The sequence below is a fragment of the Centroberyx gerrardi genome, chromosome 20 (genome assembly GCF_048128805.1).
Source record: "Centroberyx gerrardi isolate f3 chromosome 20, fCenGer3.hap1.cur.20231027, whole genome shotgun sequence".
In the NCBI taxonomy this organism is placed as follows: Eukaryota; Metazoa; Chordata; class Actinopteri; order Beryciformes; family Berycidae; genus Centroberyx; species Centroberyx gerrardi.
Genome location: NC_136016.1, coordinates 11,324,083 through 11,342,874, shown reverse-complemented (window position 1 = coordinate 11,342,874; position 18,792 = coordinate 11,324,083). Strand labels below are relative to the sequence as shown.

The 18,792-nt window shown below is 41.8% G+C and overlaps 1 protein-coding gene across 1 annotated transcript; it reads left to right on the top strand.

Moving 5' to 3' along the window:
* The first annotated feature begins 28 nt into the window (after nucleotides 1–28).
* Nucleotides 29–18,616, top strand: LOC139913760 (transmembrane protein 150A-like). The gene is made up of 8 exons (XM_071901888.2): nucleotides 29–228; nucleotides 1,329–1,420; nucleotides 5,540–5,587; nucleotides 7,830–7,916; nucleotides 9,603–9,670; nucleotides 12,371–12,498; nucleotides 17,414–17,591; nucleotides 18,063–18,616. The coding sequence occupies exons 2-8, from the start codon at nucleotides 1,356–1,358 to the stop codon at nucleotides 18,305–18,307; spliced, it is 819 nt and encodes a 272-aa protein (XP_071757989.1). The 5' UTR covers nucleotides 29–228; nucleotides 1,329–1,355; the 3' UTR covers nucleotides 18,308–18,616.
* Nucleotides 18,617–18,792: the final 176 nt, after the last annotated feature.

Here is an 18,792-nt window from a genome sequence, read left to right as displayed (position 1 = left end):
CAGATGAGAAAGTAGAGTCGGCGATGAATGAAAAGCGGGAACATCACCTCCATTTCACCTCATGTGGAAAGTCTAAATTGGCCTGTAGACGCATTTTACAATGAAAACACTTGTTGCTGTGCTGGTGAAGGAGCTTGGACTTGCAGCACCTTTTGACAACTTTTTCTCGGGTTTGGATGAAGTGAGATGAGGCGCAGAGCTTGAGGCTTTTCGTTTTACAAACAAGAGGTATGATGGACACTTTTAATTCCATGTACTGTACCTTATTGTGCAACATTTCCTAATGAAAAATCCACATAATAATCCTGTACCAATACTTAAAAATATACAATACAAAAATATCCCAGTAAAAACAGACACCACGCAGAGCTACAGGTAAAAAATGATTCCGCAGAAAATCCTATAGTAATACCATAGGAGATTAAGAAATACCATAAACTAGGCTATTTTAAGGTCACTATACACTCACTATTGAAACACTAGTCTATAAGTCTCTAACTGAATATTACAGGAATATTGTGGTGATTTTTCGTTAGGGTTGATGTGGCATTTAAGATCATTCTGTTACGCATGGTGAACACTGCACATAGTTTGATGAAGGCTGATCATGATTTTAAATTAAGAGATTTATTTGAGCACAGTGGGGTTATAAGCTTGCTTGGTTGAATAAAGGTTTAAATAGATGGAAAATTGTGGATGAATTCACAGAATCACAGCCGCTTCTATTCTGTTACAGAGAGCATCGCCATAAAACACCATGGATGATTTATTTGTAGCATTATGAAGCATATAAATCGCCTCATAAATAGATCATCATGTTTTGTAAAGTAGCCTGTGTAATAAGATATTTATTATTTGAGCTTATTAGAATAAGTTATCATACGAAAATATACACTGAATATTATTGGTATATTGAATACATATTCTGTAGAGTATGTTGAGTGCTATATACTATACAGTCACTTAATGATATGCTTGCACTGTCCACTTGCTTATGAAAAATCACTATTTCCTATAGGGACTTGCAGTGTGTCTGTAGTACTCAATAGTGAGTGTATTTTGTTTTTTGTTTTTTTTCCTGTGGTGTCACTATAATATTCCTGTTATACTCCTATAGTGACTTAGTTTACTTTTGTTGTGATGTTTGGACAGTAACCTCTGAAAAATTAATTATTACTCTAGCTTTTTTTGTTCAGGGTAAACTGTACATTCAGTATGTCTCTGCAAGACAAACTCCTGTGCATTTAAAGTGATTCTGGTTTTATGGACTGGATCTGAATGACTGCAGTCCTCGAAGTCTTTGTGAACATTTGTGTTGCTCTTCGTAGCGGCCTGGAGATCTACAGGTGGTCAACATGTCCTTGTGGATGATCCTCCCTGTCAGTCTACCTGTCTTCACCATCACTGGAATATGGGTTGTGTAAGTACCTCTGAGTGATGAAAAGACATATATTTGCTGTCTTGTTGGATCTTCTTGCATATGTTTTTCTGACATTTTGTTGGTAGACTGCAAGGAAAGTGTTACAGCTCCAGAGAACAGCTGCCTATACATTGGCCTGGTTAGACAGGCTACCTATTAGCCTAGCAGTGACCACGATGAACTTAACTGGCTGTAGAACGTTCATGTATGTAAAGCCTTTGCCTTTTTGGGGAGGAAAGAGTAAAGGAATGCTGTTTTCCTAAGGTTGTGCAGGAGTACAGTCAAACCTTAAAACTCGCCTGGCTACTCTTGTGTGCGTGGCCTCTCATCCGGCTCTTTGGCTCTGTCACTTGCCCACACACAACAATAACATCTGTAGCTCTTTACATGACAACACCACGCAATAAAGGCTGCTTTTATGGTGGAAATGAGCTAACAGGGCTGTTCTGGTGAGAGCCATTCAGCATCTGTCAGTTCACCAGCAGGAGTCAACAGGTGGTGGAACCTGCTGTAGTGTCATATAGGGGGAATCTTACATGGCATCTGCAGAAACCCTCTGTGTTCAAGTTAAATGTGACATGCAGCATTTTAGGTTATATTTGACATCACCACCCATAGAGCTTGCACTTTTAAAACTGTTCGGTAACACTTTACAATGGCCTTATGGAAAAGTATGTACACAATATTACTGTGTAGGTACTTGATGAAAATCTTCCTACATAATGTACTTACAACAGTGTATAACAACACAGTTTTAATGAAGCAGTTTGAATGATGTGTTACACTGTTGTAAGTACATTATGTATTAGGGAGATTTTCATCAAGTACCTACACAGTAATATTGTGTACTTATCATACTTTTCCATAGGTTAATACCCAGGTTAATACATTGGAATAAGGCCACTGTAAAGTAAAGTGTTACCAATTTTTCTAACAATGAAAGGGGGGTAACAAGATCGATTAAGAAGGGCAATAAAGGACAATGAGGAGAAAATTCATAGAGAGAGAGAGAGAGAGAGAGAGAGAGAGAGAGAGGTACAGTTAGTAAAACTGGTGTCACACCATCTCACCTGTCTTCCCCAGCTGCCATTTGCTGGTGTTTACACAGAGGAGATGATCTGACTCAGCACATGACCTGACTTTAACTTAACTTAGTGACAGAACTCACACGTCACGTTTTTAGAATATTTGTTTATTCTTTATTATTATTTTATTTTGACAGTGGGGAAGAAGTATGAGAGACAGAATAGGAGAAAGCTATGGCAGGATTCAGTCCTGGGCCAGTGGGGATTCACATGTGGTACCAGAGTTGTGGGTCTTAGCCACTCTTGAAAGTTAGTCAGCCATTTTTAATGCCCCAAATTTTATCTATTCTTTTGGGAAAATTGTTAAGAAGGTTGAAAATTGAAACTTGGATTGTGCCTCTGAGTGCAGGCTGGTGTTGGGTCATTGTAGGACAAAGTTTAATAGTTTGCCAGTATCTACAGCTCAGCGCACCTGGGTTGAGTATAGTCTGTTGGTTCAAGATTGTTGTCTCCCTTAATCTTGAACGGCACAAACCACAGAGGAGATAGTGTGTGTTTGGATTTCTCTCCTCATCTGGTTGTCTCGCAGGAGATAAGAGATATGGCTCTTCTCACCTGGAAAAGTGCTGAGTGAGAGAGTGTTTACATCACACTGCACCAAGCTCTCCCCCCTCGAGCTCAGAGAACAGAGGCAGTGATAGAATCTATTTGGCTCGTGGTGGGTGGTGTCGTGGGTTTGGGTCCAGCTCATGGCCAGCGCTGTGTGTCCTCCCCTCTCGCACTGCCTCACTCATCTTTCCTCTTAACTCCTCTGTTTACATTCTAGCGGAAAGGTCATAACAATAATAATAGTAAAAAGCGAATGTATTGCACCTCAGTTTTCATTCATGCATCAATATCAATAGATTTAAAAATTCCCTTGGGCGTTCCCCCTCAGGACAGTGTTATTGTTTCAGGTAATTAACACGCAGGGAATTTCACAGAAGCACTACAGACCACAGATCCGGGGCCAAGTGTTTGCTTTGCAGAGGTCATTGTTAATGAGAGAGGGAGCCTATATACACTGGGCTAAATCCCCAGATAGGCTGCACGCTAGTCAACGGACTACTACACATGTGGGTTCATTCAGAGGACTGTTTCTGTTTCTCAATACAGTTGAGATGCTGACTTGAAAGACCTAATTTTATATTTTCACCTTTTGATTTACCGAAATCTCAAATTATACTTTGGACCTGTATCCAAACTTTTCAGGCCATTTCTCTTTTAGCTAGTCTCTGCTCTCTCTCTCTCTCTCTCTCTCTCTCTCTCTCTCCCTCTCTCTCTCTCTGTCCCACTTGTTCCATCTCTCTCCATCTCTCTCTCCACTCTGTACCTTTTAGCACTAAGTAACCTTTCGCACCTTCGGAAAGTGGGCGGTAGAATTTTTCACACCGGGCCTCAAAAGCTTTGCCTGTCTGAGACAGTCTATAATCCACTGGCTGGCTCTCCTCTGACCAGCTTGGCCAGACCTGGTGTTTCGTAGACACATCTGTCTGCTTGTGCCTTCACATGCTCCGCGTCCTGTTTGTATGACCCAGAGACATAGTCATAGTCATGTGAGGTTTTCAAGGAAAAGAATGAGGAGAAATGGGTGTAGAAATGAGAGACTGTTGTTGGTGTCACTTTTAACCAATAATCCCATAAAATTTAATTCTCTAATGATATAACCCAGAGACATATAGCTTACCCACCTTGTGAGGGTTTCATAGGAAAACTTGTCCTGAGGTGAAATGGCTGTAGAAATGAGAGTCTTTGTTTTTACATTTTAACCCATGCACTGCAAGAACAACTTTTTACCTCAGAAACAGTAAAGTCTGTAAAGAGGGATTGCAGTTTAGTTATAGATTACATCATCTACGTCAAACACTACAGAATTGCTTAGCAGTTACATTTTCTCTTGAATCTGAATGCTGTGATGCCCTCTCCCCCAGTTAGGTTTGACAGGAGCTCAGACTCATGGCATTTCTGGTATATCTGCACCTTTTTCTAGAATCTAGAAGTTCAAACATTATCTCTGTTTGTTCCAGTGAAGGCGGATCGAATTGTACAACCTAAGTGTTTCCCCGTTATCAACATCAGCAATCAATAAGGGCTCTGCAACCATCTCATGTCTAATTTTGAACTTTTGTACATTAACTTGTGACTTGTTTTGATGATTCCTGTGAGGATCTTATCAGGCTGTGCAAAACCCACAGTCTTCATGCGGTGAGGCAATGTGTCTTTTGGGACTTGAAAGTAACTGATGTTAGCGTCAGTCTGTTGTCATTATGCGCACCAGATCTGCAGTGGTTGAAACTCTGTTATCTTTTCACTTGGTATATTTAACACTAAGATAACATATTGTTGACATGTGGTGGCAGGGTGTTAGTGGTTAGAAACACTATCCTTTAATCAAAAGATCACAGGTTTGATACCAGCAACTGGCATGTTTCTTGTTGTTCTTCCGCAAGACACTGAAGCCCTACCTGCTCTCTCATTGTAAGCTGCTCTGGATGAGAGTGTCAGCAAAATGCCTAAAATGTAACTATGTGTAATCATGCAACGAACTATCTCAGGTTTGTGGCCAGGCTGTGTGTTTGTGGAGGTGGTTAGTGTGTGGTTGACAGATTTAGCCTTAAGGGAAAGAGGAAGAACAGCTCCGCTGGCGTCAGAATGCAGGTTAAAATAAAGCTAGCAGACGCTGCCAGCAGAGTCTCTATATTTATGACGTAGACGAGGGGTCACAGTCTGTGGAAGCAACAGCATGATAATTCATGGGACATGCATTTTGGAAATTAAAGAGACCCTGGACTGGGATAAATCACACTAAACATGAATACCTCAAGTCAAGTCAAACAGTCCATTTGGCTTATTTAATCATAAGAATGTTTTGTTGAACATTAATAAACAGTATGGGAATGTATGACTATGAATATATGTAACTATTGCGTGCAATGTCCAGGCCTTATCAAAGTTATACCAATCAAATTAACAGTATGTTTTTTTTATTTTCAATCTTGTTGTTCAACTGATTGTTCAGTTCTTTTACCAAGGATTCTCTCTGTCAACTTTGCAGATACGCGATGGCCCTGTACAACCAGCATGTCTGCCCTGTGAATAACTGGTACAGTACTCTACACACACCTGTTTCTGCTCTTCATTGTCAATAACGTTGTTGGCTGACTTATAATCATTGATATTGTTATGTAGAAATGTGTACTGTATGTTTAGAGGGTAATACTACTTCAAGAATTCACATTATACTATTCCTCTGACATAGGATAGTTCAGTTCTAAACCCAAACAACTCTCTCCCATAGCTGTAATATAAGCCAAGACTCTAATCTGTGATGTCATCAATATGAACAACCTTGAGATGTTCTTATGATAATTAGTAAGAGACTGACTGTGGACGTCTTACTCAGCTCAAACCTGAAAGGTGTGATGAAGTTAGCGTCTCTTTGACTAAGACCGCAGCAGCCAAGCCAATCAAAGGGATTTCAATGAATTCATCCCCCAGCTTGTTCCATCTTAAACTCTGATGTGCCACAAAACCCACCAACTCCCTAACTAATTACAAATGATTACTCATCCCCACACAGATGCCCACTGTGAAAACTGTAAGAAGGCAGAAAAACACCACTTTCTCAACTGGTGTGTTTATTCAACAGTAATTCGGGATCTTTTCTCAGGCTACATCAACAAGGCCCCACTCCCCACTTCCTGGGCAGTCTCCCAGTCTTAATTCAAACATAGGCACGAGATGGAGAGAGGGGCGAGGGAGGAATGGAGAGAAAAAGATGATGGGGAGTAGGCACAAAGAAAATAAAGTGCCATGAGGGGAAATGGGGGGGTATTACACATGTTGACGTGAAGGGAGAAAGACTAAGAGAGAAAGAAAGAGTGTATGTGGGTGAGAGAGAGGGAGAGGGTTTTGGGATACTGTAAATTGAAGTTTTAGCAAAGGCGAGGAATGCAAACACAGTGGTGCAAATGAAAGGAGTAACAACGTCTGCAAGGGCGGCAGCCACATTCTCTCAGGGAAAGCAGTGACTTCTATGGTATGTGAAGAGCAAACAGGGATTAAAATCACCTGCCTGTCCCATTAATACAAGTCTCTTCCCATCAACAGATCAGCCTTGTACAGAAAACAAATAAGCAAGCCAAAATCCATTTATAATAGTTTGGGCTGTCTCATTTCAAGGAACGTCCGTACACAAGGAATTTGTAAAATCTCTATCAGCAGAAGCTTATCAGAAGGCGTCTGCAGCGCCAAAACACCTGCTCACAGTCTGAGGGAATCTGTGCTTTTCTGTAGTAGGGAGGAGTTGGTGAATTTGGGTTCTTGGTCCAGTCTCAGACCGGCTTAACACCCCTGCTCCATTAAAACAGCTGTTATTTGGAAGTTTATACTATGATATTAGCAACTAAATCGAAACATTGCCCCCATATTTTTTATCCATCAGGTGCAATAAGACTAGATGAGGCCTTTTTGTTATCTGCATACAATTCTAAAAGGGCTGGGCAATCTCATTTTTTACTGGCACAGTGATATTTGACACTATTTTGTTTTCCAATACAAATTACACTGTTTTGTGATTTTTTGATGCCTTTTTTGTTACTTAATGGTATGCCTTTCATTCAAAATGATCTATTCCCATCCAATTAATTGCAAAATCCTCATAATACAGCTACAGTTTCCAAGTTTTATGTTTGTTGATGGCAGTATTGTATAAATGCATATTTATGTGTGGATTGGTATATCCTAAATACATAGCTGTATACCTCCAGCACTTGTCTCAGGGAGCCACAGCTGCTGACTGAATGTAGGGGAAAACACTGTGATAAATCTCATAGACAGTTTTTTAATCAAAACAACACACGCAGTGAAGCATCTAGGCTGTATTATTCATGAGACCTTTTACCTAAAAATATTTCAGGTTAATTTTCTGTCATTTGTGTGAAATACGAGGCTTGATGTGACCCATTAACAGAGTCTTAACAAGTTTGCTTGCTTTAGTCGTCCTAAAGTTAAAGAGATTCATCATGCTCCATTGAGGAGGCACTTAGTGCGTAAAAGTAAAAGTTTGACATCAAATGAGGATAATTTTGTGAACTTCATACCACTTTGAGCTTACAGATGTGTGTGTCCATGAGTCCTGCATGCGTCACAGGAGCTAGCTTGCCCCATAACTCCTGTTTTAAAGAGTTTGAGTTTGGATATCTCACACTGTAACCTGCTTTACAGTTAATATCCCCTGAACCTTCAGCCTTTGAAAAGCCAATAGCAGTATATCCATATCCATCTGTGTTGTCTGTAGACTGAAGTAGCTGTGTGTGTGTGTGTGTGTGTGTGTGTCTTTGCAGGCTTTATAACGAGTCATGTGAGGAGCAGCTTCCATTACAGAGGGGTCCAGTGTTGTGCTGCACTCTGGACAACATACCACTCATCAGGTTTGTGTCAAACTCAAATGTTTTTTTGCCATCTGCAAGTATTCCAGGAGTATTGGAGTAGCATTGCAACACTACCACTAGTGTGTTAGCCTGTGAAGCTATTGTTACATACAACAGTGACAGTAGTGTAGTCCCAGTATGTTAACTTCAAAGACGTAAACAGTGGTACATTTTTATCATGGAGTTGCTGCCATTGGTGAGGTTGTTTGAAACCACAGTGGTAAATCAATGATGAAATTGACTGAGGAGCCTCTCTCTTAGTCCCATTCTCACAATAATATCATTTAAACAGAACAGAACGCATTGTACGCATGATGTGACCACAGATAACCTATGATGAGAATAGCAACTTGCCGAGCTGACTCTGTGGTCTGTGGTTGCGGCCAGTCATTTTAATATATTCTATGCTATGTTTGGTTTTGGGTTTCTTCGATCTAGTCACATTATTTCTGTTCCTCCTTTTAATTCTCTTTTCTTCGGTTGGCCACAAACTCAGCCCAAAGAGCAATAGAAAAACAAGAATATGTGTGCCTGGGTTTGTGTTAACCATGTCATGTTGTGGGAAAACTTGGGGAAAATGCACGCCAGGGCTGTAAGGATGTGAAATATAAGATATGAAAGTAGCTGCAGCTACAGAATCTTAACCAATACAAAATTGTTATTCATCATTTATATGTGGAATAAACTAATTTACCAATGATTTTACATTTTTGCATTGGTCAACGCATTGATTAAAAACATACTCCCAAGTGTTTTGCCATGTGACCCACATAGACAAACAATGAGTGTCACAAAATGTATGCAGTCAGATGTCACATGTGAAGAAAAGGTAGTGTAGTATGCTTTTTTGTATTGCCAACTTACCTGGCACTATCTCAATTCCTCTGAAAGTAACCCTCCCCAGGGCAAATACTACTTGAGCCAGATCTGATGTCAGTACAGTTGGTGAGCTCAGAGTCTGTTTTAGCCATGTGAGATAAGCCCACACTTGTCCGACTGGAGCTCTCAGTCGGGGGGGGGGGGAGACCTCTTCACCTTGACAGGAAGAAGGGCTTTTGTTGTGTATGGTGGATCCTTTACTGCTCTTTGAAACATCACCACACTGAGTCACAGAATGTAAACAAGAACTGCTTTTTCCCCCCCGATACAAAAAAAACCCAGAATAATGTACTGGGTGTTCTATTGGAAAAGCTATTCATAATCATGGAGGTTTATGTCACTGTGGATGTGTCTATGGGTTTGCCCTAGCAAGATGTTGTCACCGTGTCTTGACTGTGGGACAATACTAGTGTTACAAGCAGGTTAAATTTACTCATGTTTTGGTTTTTGAATAGTTTTTGTATGGCTTTGGATCCATGGATAAAGACTTGAGTGGGGTCTGTCAAGCTTGCCTCGGCCTCTCTACAAGACAATCCTCACTATCTATCTATCTATCTATCTATCTATCTATCTATCTATCTATCTATCTCTATAAGGTGGAGTCTCTGCCAAACCCCTCTCCTAGGAAAAACTTCTGCTCTAGTTTATACTACACAGTAAAAACAGCAAAAAAACAACAACAGGGGTTATGGGGTCATGGACCCGATTTGAACCCGCAGCGCTGCAAGACCTTAGCATGCACTTTAGCCCAGTGAGTCTGAAGGGCAAACCATATTAACTATTCCCTCCTCTCTGTTTCCATTACAGTAAATGTGGAACCCTGCCACCCGAAAGCTGCTTCTTCAGTCTCATATGCAGCACTGGTTCCTTTATGGGTAAGTATCAATAAAGATGTAGGTTTAGGTTTAAACGTATTCATTCAGATGTTTAGAAATGCATGAATATACACAGTACAGTTTTGAAACTGTATTTATCCCATATGTCTCACCCTATTTGCTGTTGTTGGTTGAATGGGGCTCTATGCACTCAAGACTTTAGGCTTGTTTTTCCAGCTGTAGCGGTGGCTCCAGCCAAGTCTCTGTTCCACAATCCACTGCCAGGCCCCTCCTTTACCCCCCTCTCTGTAGGGGAAAGTTATTCCCTGCCCTGAAAGGTGCATTTTTAATGTGCCCCTTCTATGTGCCTCCCATGACCCGATAGCAGCCGCCTTCTGACCACGAGGGCAACTACTGTGTAGCTGACCCTCTCTAAGGAGATGTAGACTGTGCCAAAACTACTTTAAAACATCTATTTTGGTTAGTTTACCCATGGTTCACTGTCCAGTGTGTAGGGCGGATATGGATGTTTTTTTCTTTAGTATTTGCTTTATAAAACTCTGCCAGGATTCTAAGAATTTACAATCTAGGAATTTACCATATATGGTATGCTAACCAATCATTAGTCTATTGAGATGTTCAAATGGACCCCACTCAAATTCAGTTTTGTGACTAAGCACAGTAGGTTTGACTAAATATAGAAGGCTTAGTGTATGTGAATGGATATCTGGCTCTCTTACTGGAACATTTTGCACCTGGATGAAAACCTCATATACTGTTGGCTTTGTATAGATTCTCAGATTCATAAGACCAGCTTGTCTTTGGTTTTTTTAAGCACTTGCAGTTAAACATTTACCCAGCCAGAGTGAGAAGAGGGGCAGCATTGAAGTGATCATTAAATACCAGTATTATGGAGTAATTCCTCCTATGGATCTGTTTGTTTGAGCAGCACTTTGTGTCTTATTGACGTAGTAGTTAGGAGGAACTGGGGTTGGGGGATGAGTGTAGTGCTGCTGATCACGTAGTCCCACCCCAACATAACAAACCCCTGACATTAACCATGGAAACCAAGGAAAGTAGTAAAACCACATATAATCTCAATCACACCATTTTTATTTTTTGCTGTGGGCATTTTCCCCTGCAGAAGTGAGGATAACAGCTTGCCTTTGAAAAGTAGCTGAAAATATGAACTGCTGTACATGGTAAAGTGCACATAGTGTATTTGTATTCTCGTAAATCACTCCATCTCCAGAGCACAGTATGTCTCACCAGGGCACACCTGCTTCTTATAGATTTTCTTAGAAAATGCTGGAATTTGGGAACGTTTAACAGGGCCGTTAACCTGTCTGCTGAGTTTTTTTCTGCGTGTGCTATTTATCTTACAACTTGGCTGTTAACACCCACTGAGTGTGTTGCTAGTCTTTATGACTTCTCGTAACCAAGGCATTTTTCTCACAGACCCAAGATTTGATATTTACATTATAGTGTAAAATAGATCATACATTAGGAACTCCATCTTTGTGAAACAACATTTTATCTTCCTTTTATCTTCCTTTATCTAACCTGTTGAAATGTACAAGGTTTTGAATGACTTATAGCAGGATAAACAAAAAGCCATGTGGCAGGGACAGGCAGTGATGTCATCAACTCCTGGGAGATCTGTCACTGACCCGGGAAGGTCAAAGGTCAGGTGTCAAAGAGTAAAGCACAAGGCCACATTTACTTTCACCTCAGTTCTTGAAATGAAAGCTTCAGTGTTCGGGAGCGCACGCACACACTTTGGGAAATTTTCACCGACATCAAAAGCTTTCCCGTCTTCTATTCCACCCTCATAAACAATACTCAGTTTATGTTTGTGAAACAGTTTGTTTAACTCCAAGGTGTGGCGTTAGCTGAGATGAGAAGAATGGTAATGGTTGGAACCCCACAGACCAGAAAGTAGATCTCTCGCTGTGCCGCAGCCAGTGAAATGTGCAGAAAACTCAGTAGCAAAACAGGGAGTCTTATTGCAATGTACACTTGATGATCAGAAACTGACAGTATGAACATCAAAACACGCGTTCTCGGTAGTTGGCAGTGTGATGGACGCCAGATGTGAACGGCATGAGCATCAGATGGAATTGTGGGAGAGCAGTGTGCTGCCTTTGGAAATGTTGTGAAACTGCTGTGAAGCTTTGATGGAGCAGTTTTGTAAACAGCCATTAGGAATCGGCTCACATAGAGGTTTCAGTTCCTAGCAACATCATCTCTCTACGTTTTGGCCCCGGCTCCACGCTCTCGCTCTGTTCTCTCAATCTGCTGTTCCATCTTGAAATTTAGAGGGCAGCACAGTTCAGTAATGTTGAGTATGTTTATAGAGTTTGTATTCACATAGTTTGTGATAGCAGTGAGCAATTATTCACAATAAATTGGTTTAAAGGTAACTCCTGAACCTAATGTTTGTTTCTGGAAATAACAGGCCATCTTGGGACATCACTGCAATCGTCGTTGTTGAAAAAATCCTTCTATTTAGAACAAGAAAATGGCATTTAACCCAGGAAGTGTTAAACATGAGGGAAAACTGGGAAAAGACCCAAACTATAAACATTTCAAGAGCAGTTCATAGTGCAGGCACCATTCCTGGAAGAGAGCTCACTTTGGCTAATGTGGTTGACCATCCATGTGATGGAATATGTTATTCTGTCTCCCTTTCTCACCTCTTTTGCTATCTTTCTCTCCTCTTCATTTCTCATTTCCCCCTCCTTTCATCTGTTCTTCCAGTGATGCTGATTGGCCTGTTGCGCTATGCTCACGTAATAGAGAAGCACCAGAACTGCGTTCTCAACACGGCAGGCCTCTCCACCGGCTGGATCTGTGCTGCTGGACTCATCATGGTGGGAAACTTCCAGGTAATCACAGTCTGAATCACAATCAGCATCAAGCACAGTAACAGTACAGGAATTTGTCTTGGTGACATTGGTTTAGAGGCATATTGACAGCTTACACAGCTTCACAGTACATATACTGACACACATGGCACAAGAACAACACTTACATAGATAGATAGACATATTACACTTACAAAGGCATTTTCTAATTGTCTTTTACTTGCATTTGATGTCACATCTCCCATCTTGCAGCCATTTAGTGTCTCTCTGTGTAATCATTCAGTTTAAGTCAATCAAGGATGATAAAGGCACAAGATAGCAACATATTCTTCCTCCTTTAGGCTCCATAGTATCATTTTACTTAAATAATTGATTTTCGGTCCATAATTTAGCATTGTATTATGTGGTCTAGCAGTTTTTTTATGTAAGAAAGCTTAATTACCATTTTATATATCCAGATTGTGTTAGTGGTCCATTACACTAGTTTCCATGGGTTGAGATCCAAAGGTGGATTTCAGGCAGATTAATAGGAAATTGGTATATGTGATTACTAGCTGTTATGTCACCAAAGTGTCCTAAAGACAATGTAATGTAAGGTTGACTGAATAAAATGGGAGTGGAATAGTAGATTAGGTACTTATAACAAAGGAAATTTTGCTACCCAGCTTAAACTACCCACTAAAAATAGGTAGAAATAAATAAACGACATTGCACACATACACAAACACTCACACACACACGCATGCACGCACACACACACACAAATGCACTGTTGTTCCTGCAACACCAACATCTCCCACCTCACCATACAATTAACATGTGCAATACATCGTATTTATTTTGTATATATGTTGTTAATATTTTGTTAATATTTTGATATTTCTTGTATTTGCTATATTTATGTACCTATGCACCAACCACACCAAGTCACTTTCCTTGTATGTGCAAACATACTCGGCATAATAAAAGAATTCTGATTCTGATTCTGATTCTAAAATCAACCTACCCAATAACTTGTAAAATCAGCTCTGGCTCACTTGAAAAATATTTTTTTTACAATATGGCACCCTGCAAAAAAGTCTAAGTTGCATAAATTGTTACATAAATTCCAAACAATATTCTCAAAGTTTGATTGCTATCTCACTGCTGGTGATTTTCACTACCTCCGGCTATTGTAAATCACAATCGCCTCGCTGAAGTTGAGTTGGACGTTTGATCTTTGCTAGTGGGTTGGAGGTTTCCCAGGTGTGGTCTAGCAACAGTAAGAGGGGCTTTTGTTATTGTTGGAGCACCGTAACACGTGGCCTTGATACTGTAAGTAGAATTTTTAAAAGACTCACTCAATACCAGTCCCATTTCATGTAGTTTAGTTTAGCTGCTGGAATTTAGCAGGAGGTAAAAGACATTTCTCTGTCTCCCATAAAGAGCTGACATGCTTCATCCTACACATAGACTGTAGTGCAGCATTATGAGCTTGCCGTTGTGGAATCACCTTGTAGGGTTTTATGAGTTGGTGCCATGGCAACTAAAAGCAGAGGGTCTCTTTGGCCTCAGTGTAATATAAACAATACAGGGGTTAACGTTGGAGGTGGGCGACTAAGGAGTACCGACCATGCTGCGTCTCTTTAACTAACACACGGATACCTTGAGCTGAATGCCGAGATCTGTGGTGCAGGTCAGAGATTTGCACCACTAAATCATCTTAACTGAGTGTAAGAATGCAGAGTGAAAGAGAGAAGAAAAGGTTCCCCCCCATCTGCAGCGCCTGGTACCATATCTGCTGCTATGTGAATTTGTACCACTGCCAAAACTGTGATTTATTGTGATAATTTGATTACTTAGTAACACATTTTAAAGGAAGGAAACCACATTAACAACACTATTAAAAGCAGTGTTTTTACACTGTAATACAATGTCCTTTGCAACTCCATAACCATTTGGAATTCAATCTAAAAGTAAAAATAATCAGTACTTAGTTGGAATAATCAGTAGGATTATGTCAGTGAATAACCATCTTTAAAGCAAACTTCTCAGCCCTATATGTGATGCTTCTGGTTGAATAATGGTCTGCTGCGGTGTGGCTGCTGAGCGTTTCTGATCCGGTTCCCCCCCCCCCGCAGGCTCTCAGCACTTTGTAGGCCTTCCAAGCAAATCTCTTTTGATGTTCTGTTTGGAAATCGTCCGGCAGCTTCTCTGTGGTAGTATGATCTTAAAAACAAGAGGTTTTGGCTCGCTGGCTTGGTGTCTGTGTTCCTGCCCTCAGTACACTCAAGAGAGGTTCAGTTTAAGGACGTACCCTCATGATGAGTCCTGTCCTTACCTCTCCTCCCCCCACCCGCTCTAAAAAACAACGCAGTGTGAGTGTCACCCATGTCACCTCGTGTGGCGATTTGTAACAGCCATCACAGACAATATTTGTGCATGCCCATTAGACAAACAAAAGAAATCAAAAAAATGACGACAAAAACACAGCGCAACTGGATAACAGAGACTAAATGACAACAAAACCCAACAAGGAAGAAACACACGCACTTTCTTTTGATCCCTGTCGCTCTCTGCTCCCTGCCAGCAGGCCAAAATAACAATATATAGTTGGGATACAGAGAGACAGCTATACAGACAGAGAGCAGCAGCACATGTGCGTACATGCATGCATACATATGGCACAAGCACACACACACACGCATATACACCGCTCCTGGTACTGAGAGAATTCACACTGCCCTAGGTGATCCAATTCTGTGTTACGTCTGTATTATGACAGTGAACACGTTGTAACTATGGGGTTTTTGCCAGGAATGTAGTATGTGTTCAGCATTTGAAACATACAGTGACATTTATTTGTTTGGGCATGTGTGTATCCACAGTATGTGTGCGGTGTCAGGATATAAGACTCCACTTAGCAGGCATCTGGGGGGCAGAGAGAGTTGTGTTGGCGGGTGTGCACGTGCACATGTGCTGGTGTGTGCAGATGCACGTGAGCATGTCAGAGGTCGATGTTGCAGGGAGGCCCTTTCCTGTCTGTGTGAAGCGTGCCGGCTCAGATTCCTCTTGGTCTGTCTGCACACGCCTGGGTCCCATCAACTATGTTTTAGACGGGAGGGGAATTCAGTTCTGGGGGTCCGTCATGCAATTCACCCTCTAGCGGTTAAGGATTTGGAGGTGGGGAAGCTGATCCCTACTTAGCACCCCTGGGAAACTCCACCTTCAAAACGCAGCACCCACCTCTGTCCTCCTCTTCCTTCTGGCCCCTGATTGGCTGCCAGGCCCTCCTCCCTGTATGTGCTGTAGGAAGAGGCCTCCGTACCGCCGTCCCCCTTACAGAATGAACCTCACTGTTTGTCCGGGAATAAACATGGCAGGAGTCTTTGAGCTCGTAATGTATATAAATATGCCTCGTCACTGCATCTGCCAAGCGGGTGTTTCGTTGATGCGATAAACAGCTACACACAACGAGGGCTGCTGTTTACGTCTCGGAGTCGTAGTGTTGATGTTGAATCAGCCTTTCGTGGGAGGCATTTTATAATTTGTGCTATCAAAGGAATGCCAGTCCTCTCACTGAAGAGCAGCTGCCATTCATTTTCCCTCCTATGTGGATGAATGAGGAACTTTCAGGCGGTTTGCGTAGAGCAAAGAGCATACACTTAAACCAAGCAGGACGTCCCATTTACTTGTCCCTTATGTCCCTTCCCTGTAATTATGGAGACTCAACAGCTGTCTGAGGGTCTCCCACAGTACACCTCTGTCATCCGCTTAACTACATGTACTGGGCTGAACTGTCATCATTGTACCAGCTGTTGCATTTGAAAATATATGTGTGTGGGTGTGTGCATGCGTGTGGCTTGCACATTTGTAGCAAAGGATATAACTAACTTATACTGGTCTTGGCCTCCTAGCACACATCTGTATAAGCCTAAGTCAAGTGAAGCTTATACCGCTTTAACCCAGTAATGCTTACTTCACTTATGCGCTGTTGCTCCAACCCCAAAAGGAATTGTTTATAAAATCCTAAGATGCTGCTGTGTGAATGCAGGAGAGATGCACTTGCTCTCTCTACAATTGCTGACTGTATTTTGTTCTACATTGCTGCAATTACTCATAGGTTAGGAAAAACTATCTTAGGGTCAGACTCATGTTCTGATTGGGCATTTGTGATTATCTTGACCAGACGAATAGTAACAGATTTACCTCCAAGGCATTCATAGCCATTTTCATGTCTCCCTTGTGAAAGAGTTCCTTGACCTCAACAGGACTAACATGGTAAAGGTTCAAAGAAATAAAATTAGATGGATACGCTGTACCCGAAAAACAGGTTAACTCAATATGCAACTTATGAGCTGTTGAGCTCAACTTGACACTATCCAGTCTCTTTCAGCATGAGAGATAATAACGGAGACGAGCTCGTTGACTTTGTAATGCAGCATCATTACAGTGTCCCCTGCTCCATTCTCATCTTGTATTTTCCTTGTCCTCTTAGAGCCGATGAGAGCCTTGTACGTGGCGTTCTGTGTCAGATGATATTGTAACAATGATTACCAAGAGTGATGGTGTAGGGTCACGATGACCTTGTGCGTGTGTGTATGTGTGCGTGCGTATGTGTTTGTTAGTGTTTGTGTGTAATCTGTGTTTTTACTGACTTTGTTATGTCCAAATGTTCCCACGAGAAAACCTGATGGAAGAGCTGATGGTCACATGCAAAGGACCGTTTTCCGGAGCCCATTAGGAAAGAGGATACTTACAGGGTTGAGGGTTAGAATTTGATTTACAGAATTAGAGTTAGACTTGAGTTGACACAGTTTTGAGGGTTATGGATATGGTTAAGAGATTGTCTGTCAAGAGAATTGTGTAATAACACTGTTTTGTGTTTATGTATGTGTGTGCCTCTGTGTGTGTTTCCGTGTGTGTGTGCGTATCTGTCTGGCTGTTTTCCTCTTAGGTGGATTATGCCAAAGTCCTCCACTACGTTGGAGCTGGAGTGGCTTTCCCCACCAGCATGCTGTTTGTGTGTCTCCAGTCGGCTCTGACCTACAGACTGGCCAAGACCCAGGAGGAGTATCGGATGGGACACTTACGTGTTGGGATGTCCCTGCTGGCACTCATCGCCCTGGTGCTCAGTATCCTTCCAACATGCTGCAGATGTAAAGTTTCACGCTAGGAGTTGCTGAGTTAAAGGGGGATTCCACTGAAATTTTAGCTTTTAGCATGTTGCTCTGCAAAAGCAGACATGTTCCTAAAATCCCTCGAGGTATTTTTTCTTGGAGTTGTAACATCCAGGAAAATGCAACCCTATGATGTCACCGAATTGCACTGCTTTTTAAATGGCAACTGTCTGGAGGAATGTGTTGTGTTCGGTTGCATCATCTGGACTGTGAGAGTGAGTTCTTTGACGTTTGGTTGTCCCTCCACTTTGTTGGCAGGTTATATTATAGTGTGTTGCATGGCCCCCTGCTGGAGAAAGAAGAGTGTCACGTCCCTTTGTGTGTGTGTGTGTGTGTGTCACTGTATCTCTGTGTGTGTTTACTTACCCTCGCTCGCTCCACACTCCTGCTGTGCAGCTATTGTTCTCCTTAACCTCCATTCACCAGGTGGGGTTTTCTTTTGCCAGGAGAGCTTTACCTTGCAGCACGCCTCTGCCATTTTCGAGTGGATGTTCTGCATGCTCATCATGCTGTTCTACGGGACGTTTGCGTTTGAGTTTGGAGGCATGTCTGGGGACACCCTGATGGTCCTGTCCAGAGGAGGGGGGGGCCACAACTTCTCCTCCACTGACCATAAGACAGAGACAGGAAGGCCCAACCACCACCAACCAGAGAGTCTATCTATGCTGTAACCTAACTACAGCATGCCACAGCGCCGCTGACCATTCACATGTAGGCTGAAGGGCGACTGATGGACCAAGGAACAATCTGGAGGAGCCTGGACCCTGCATCCTGCATATCGCACATAGCCGTGGCTCCAAAGCTGTTCTACCCAGCAATGACCAAAGACTGACAGACTATAAACTTTTATACTGCTTTGTAAAAGTGCAGCCAGAAGGGATTCACAATGCAAAACATTGCACAACATTGTATGTTACAAGTGCCTTTTGGAATACAATCAAACGCCAGTAAACGATTGTGAAGATACACATACACACACACACACACACACACACACACACACACACACACATGCACAATCCTTGATCTTTGCTTTAATCGTCAGTATGTAACAATCACTCTCTGAATTGTTGCCCACAGTTGCCTTTCATCAGGTCCAGTATCCTGTAAGTGCCTTAGATGTCTTTGCTTACAGAGCAGAATGTCGTGGGTTGGT